Here is a 5,362-nt window from a genome sequence, read left to right on the forward strand (position 1 = left end):
AAGTGAAACTCCAGAGTTTACTGAATGGAATAATAATAGGTAACACATTGTGTCAGGCACTGTTCTAAAATAAGTTAATTCATTTAATCCTCAGAGCAATGCTATGAGTTAGGCACTAGTATTATTCCTATTTTACAGATGGGGAAACTAAGACCAGAGAAGTTAAGTAACTTGTCCAAGATCACACAGCTGGTAAGTAGTGGGGCTAGGATCCTAGCCCAGTGGGGATGGCTCCAGAGTCCATACTTTTAACCACTGCTCTACACTGCCTTTCAAAGAAAGAAACTGTTGGTTATTTACCCTTAATCTTTCAAAATGAGAGACTGATGCCACACGGCCAACTAACAAACTTTCTATGAGAGACAGAATACTGCCTCAGTCCCAAAGGTGTGATGCGTTCTTCTCAGACACAAACCAGGTTTAGAGGAAATACCCAAACAGTTCATTCTTTCAGTTCCACTCTGCTTTACTGGAGAAATGGGAAACCCACTGATCAGGACTAGAAAATGAAATGAGAAGCAACTGCTAGAGAGAGTTGGTTTACTTTAAATGTGTGCGTTTGGGGCTTCCCTGGGGGTGCAGTGGATAAGAATCTGCCTGCCAATGCAGGGGACCAAGGTTTGAGCCCTGGCCCGGGAAGATCCCCCATGCCGCGAAGCAACTAAGCCCATGCGCCACAATACTGAGCCTGCACTCTAGAGCCCGTGAGTCACAACTACTGAAGCCCGCGTGCCTCGAGCCTGTGCTCGACAAGAAGAGAAGCCACCGCAATGAGAAGCCCGCGCACCGCAACCAAGAGTAGCCCCCGCTCGCCGCACTAGAGAAAGACTGAGCGCAGCAGCAAAGACCCAACACAGCCAAAAATAAAACTTTAAAAAAAAAATTTTGTTTTATGTGTGCATTTGCAGCTTATTGTCAGTGACAGAATTTGGCGTAAAGCATTCAAGTTTTTTCCCAAGCTGCCAGCATTTTCTGATGCAATCCCATCTCCATCAGCTTTTGGAAAGGAGGGCAAAGCAGCAGCAGAGTTGAAAACCAAACAAGTGCTGGCCCAGCCCCCTTAAGGAACCTAGATCCCTTGCACGTGTACAGAGAGGACAATTTCCAGAACCAAAGGAATCCTTGGGCACTACAAAGGCTCCGAGTGGCAGAACTTTTAGTAACCTTCACAGCACAGGCAAATTACACGCGCTGGCATCCTTTAATCCCAGCCTATGGGCATTCCTAACATGTAACAGCTCAGAGGAACCTAGATTCTGAGGAGCCTCAGCATTTCAGCAAGCTAAGCGGGTTAAGGCAGGAAAGGAGGGCCCACCCCACCACCAGGACACTCTCCACACTCCAGAATTTCCGACAGTGAGAAGACCAGAATCAGACCTAGATATTTCTCACGTTTTACAATCTGGACATCTCTCTGAATCATTCACTCTGCTAACGGAAGCTGGTCTGGGGAACTCACAACTCCTCTATGTGCAATTCCTGTAACAGAATTATCATGAAGAATAAAAGAGCAACAAGAAACACTAAGCCGTATTCTTCCAAGGAAGGAACTGAAATACCAGGAGGCCGCTGAGAAGTCCACAGGTGTTTCAAGCAGGTGAGAGATGAGTGATGAGGTCCAGGTTGAAACCAGTTTCTTCCTCCTCTATCTAATCCTAACTAAACTTAAACATGTAGGGCTAACTAGTGGACACACACGCAGCCGGGTTCAAACCGATTTGCGGCGCGTTACAGACCCTGCAAAATGGCGGTTAATAGCCCGTACTTCATAAAGGTTGTAATGAGCATTAAACGAGATAATAAGCGTAATTTGTCTTCCGCATGACAGCACACACCGTAATTGTAAGGTACCGCTTACCCCATCCTCCTCACCTCAGCCCACCCCACCTTTGGAGTACAAACGCCTACAGAGGCCTTAGCATCCACTGCTTCCTGACAGCAGAGCAGACGTACAGGCAGGAGCACTGGTCCTCAAGGTCCCCCGACTGGAGTGGGATTCGGCTGAGTCTGTGGCCGAAAAGCTAGAGCCCCTGGCCAAGAAAACCTAACTCTGGGCAGCAAAGACGGATCACCAGCCAAAAGCTCGGTGGCGTCGGTTCATTACAGCGAGTCCACTTCCTACCAACGCACTGAGAGGATCCAAGTACATTTCCCCCCCTCCAACTTGGCAGGGAAAACGCAAAGGTGACTAAAGACGAAGAGGCTGGCAGCGGGGCCACCCAGAAGGCTGAGGCTGCGAGAGAGAGTGAACCCTGATGGAGTAAGGCCTATCCCGAGCGGGAAGGGCCGGGAACGATCCAGCCTCTCTCACCCCTCTCCTCAAGCAGGGGCCCTCGCAGCTTAAGCCTGGGGGGGGGCCTCTCAAGGGTCCCGCCACCGACCTGGCCAAGCACAAGTGGGACCCGAGGGGCCGGCAGGCGGGAAGTGGGGGGGGCCCTCGGGCGCCCCCGGGCCCCTGCTCGGGAATGTGGTCAAGGAGGGGTCACGCGGGGAGGGGCCGGGCGGCGAGGACCCGGGGAGGGGCGGGGCCCCGGAGGGGGCAAGAGGTCGGAGCCCCCGGCTTCCGAGGCTCAGGGTCCCCACCGGGCTCCCAGCCACCCGCCGAGCGCCCCCTCCAGCGGGGTCCCCGCCAGTACGGCGGGGCAGTCCCACTACCCTCACCTGGCTCGGCTGCTCTGCCTGCTCCGAAGACGCCATCTTTCTGAGGCCTGACTAGTCTATCGCCGCTGGGCGAGGCTTCTCCCAAGTGCCCTCGCTCTCGCTCTCTCGCCCAGACTAAAGTAGCCGGAACTGAGCTGTCGATGGGGGACGCCCGGGGAGGAGAGGGGAGCTCCCACATCCCTCACACCGCTTACGGTTTCCATTAGGTCTCTGCTTTCCAGCAAGAACGATGCCTGTCCTTTTTGCTTTCTTATATGTATATTATACTTATTGAATTAAATCTCTGCCCATCTTCACAGTGCCTTGGGCACATGTAGGGACACCCTAAGTATTTAATAAATGAATGAATGTGAAGAAACCTGGAAATTAATTAATTAACTGATGGTTCAGTCGAGTGCCTACCATTTGCCAGGCACTTTGGTAGCCGCGAGAAATAAAAAGATGCAAGACTCAACCCCTGCTCTCAAGTCTAGGCCAAATACACACACACACACACACACACACACGCAATTACATCTTGGAGCTAGGAGTCTGATAACGGTATGCAGGTCTATTAGGAGAATTCGGAAGGGGGGCTTTTTGGAGAGGAGAGGCTTCTACGAACCGTTTTCACTTTATAGCGGTTGAGTTGTTAGATTTTAAGCTAACTGTGAAATTATACGAAAGGGCTGCATACATTAGAACTATCAGTTACATTGCAGTTGTTTTTTGATCAATGATGGTGTATTCAAAAGGGTTGCCTCAGTTAACAATTCCTCCTACCAAACAATTTTACATGTCTTTTTCTCATAATATCTGATTTCCTTTAATAAACAAAATATGAAAGAGATTGACCCTGAATGAATACGGGCTGATAATTATTCCTTGTTTATATAGAATGCCCCCCCTTTTTTTAAATTTTATTTATTTATGGCTGTGTTGGGTCTTCGTTTCTGTGCGAGGGCTTTCTCTAGTTGCGGCAAGTGGGGGCCACTCTTCATCGCGGTGCGCGGAGAATGCCCCTTTTTAAGCAAGGAAACTTTCTGATAATTTTTAAATTATTACTTTAATCTTAAATGTTAGTTTTTCAGGAGTGAAAAACACAGACTTTTCCATAAGTAACAGTATTAGAACAAAGACAAATGTATTGTCAAGCAGCATCTGAACAATCTCAACAGTAATGTGGTTCGCATTCACCCTTTTCTCTCTGGTTTCTTTGAGACCTTAATGTTTAATCTAGTTATTTAAGCATTTCGTTCCGACGTCCCAACCCAATTTGCAGAGCTGAAGCAGGGAATCGAAAGAGTGGAGCTATTTCCGTGCCTAGCGCAGCCATGCCTTGTGGTCCCAAGAAGCACCTGAAGCGCGTAGCATCTCCAAAGCATTGGATGCTGGATAAACTAACTGGTGTGTTTGCTCCTCGTCCATCTACCGGTCCCCACAATCTGAGGGAATGTCTCCCTCTAGTTATTTTCCTAAGGAACAGACTTAAGTATGCCCTAACAGGAGATGAAGTAAAGATCTGCATGCAGCGTTTCGTTAAGATTGATGGCAAGGTCTGCACTGATATAACCTACCCTGCTGGTTTTATGGATGTCATCAGCATTGACAGGACTGGAGAGAATTTTCATCTGATCTATGACACCAAGGGTCGCTTTGCTGTTCATCGTATTACACCTGAGGAGGCCAAGTATAAGTTATGCAAAGTGAGAAAGGTCTTTATGGGGACAAAAGGAATCCCTCATCTGGTGACCCATGATGCTCGCACCACCCGCTACCCTGATACCCTCATCAAGGTGAATGACACCATTCAGATTGATTTGGAGACTGGCAAGATTACTGATTTAATCAAATTTGACACTGGTAACCTGTGCATGGTGACTGGAGGTGCTAACCTGGGAAGAATTGGTGTGATCACTAACCGGGAGAGACATCCTGGTTCTTTTGATGCAGTTCATGTGAAAGATGCCAACGGCAATAGCTTTGCCACGCGGCTCTCCAACATTTTTGTTATTGGCAAAGGCAACAAACCATGGATCTCTCTTCCTCGTGGAAAGGGTATCCGCCTTACCATTGCTGAGGAGAGAGACAAGAGACTGGCTGCCAAACAGAGCAGTGGATAAAATTATCTCTAAGTGACGTGATTGGGAAAGTCTTTGTACTTATAGATAATATTACATAATTAAAAGCCTCTTTAGTGTTAAAAAGAAAAAAAGAGTGGAAATGTGCGAGTACCTTATGCTTCTCTGTTATGTTTTCAGCCAGACTGAAAGCTACACTCATCACTTTTTAAAACTGACTTCCTTCAGATCAGCGTGAAGGTTGGGACATTTTATAGATTTGTTCAGGTTGGAAAGGAAAAACAAATTAACACAGTACAATGACACTGCTTTATGTATTAATATCTTGCATCTATCTATATATACTGAAAGGAGTGCTGTAACAATTCAAGGGAGTATACGGGCGTGTCCTTCATAATACAAAGTAAATCCCTATTGACCTCATTTTGAACGCGCGAATGCAACTCCTTAATATAAGGCAGGAAAAAAAACCACCTCCGGCGTCCGGATTGCGCGACCTAAGTCGGCTTTGAACCCACAGACTACAGCTCCCGGCATGCCCCCGGGGCCGCAGGGGATTAGCTGCAACTAGAACTACACCTCCCGGCGTGCCTTGGTCCCACGCGTGATTTGCTACAGCGAGAACTACATCTCCCGGCATG

At 48.1% G+C, this 5,362-nt stretch overlaps 2 protein-coding genes across 6 annotated transcripts in view; one reads left to right on the forward strand and one right to left on the reverse strand.

Annotated features, from left to right (window-relative positions):
• PEX14 (peroxisomal biogenesis factor 14) overlaps window positions 1–2,737 on the reverse strand; it is a 144,990-nt gene extending 142,253 nt beyond the window's left edge. For 2 of the 5 annotated variants that reach the window (XM_022598760.3, XM_089901576.1), the window contains exon 1: window positions 2,662–2,713. Coding sequence is in view for 2 of the 5 variants with exons in the window: in XM_089901567.1 (XP_089757693.1) it covers window positions 2,662–2,697 (36 nt within the window). In the remaining 3 variants the exon portion in view is untranslated. Of the gene's footprint in view, window positions 1–2,661 lie in introns of all 5 variants that reach the window. The other 3 variants (XM_089901567.1, XM_022598757.2, XM_089901588.1) reach the window with 3 other exon arrangements.
• A 1,222-nt stretch (window positions 2,738–3,959) lies between these two features.
• LOC111187164 (small ribosomal subunit protein eS4, X isoform-like) lies at window positions 3,960–4,811 on the forward strand. Its single transcript, XM_022598554.2, has one exon. It carries the CDS (start codon window positions 3,975–3,977, stop codon window positions 4,761–4,763), a length of 789 nt encoding a protein of 262 aa, XP_022454262.1. The 5' UTR covers window positions 3,960–3,974; the 3' UTR covers window positions 4,764–4,811.
• Window positions 4,812–5,362: the final 551 nt, after the last annotated feature.

Source organism: Delphinapterus leucas, chromosome 1 (genome assembly GCF_059928025.1).
Source record: "Delphinapterus leucas isolate spDelLeu-1000000601 "Yukka" chromosome 1, BTC_Dleu_Yukka2, whole genome shotgun sequence".
Classification (NCBI taxonomy): Eukaryota; Metazoa; Chordata; class Mammalia; order Artiodactyla; family Monodontidae; genus Delphinapterus; species Delphinapterus leucas.

What these genes read in the sequence shown, in the direction of transcription:
- LOC111187164 (XM_022598554.2), top strand. Translation starts at nt 3,975, where the DNA reads ATGCCTTGTGGTCCCAAGAAGCACCTGAAGCGCGTAGCATCTCCAAAG.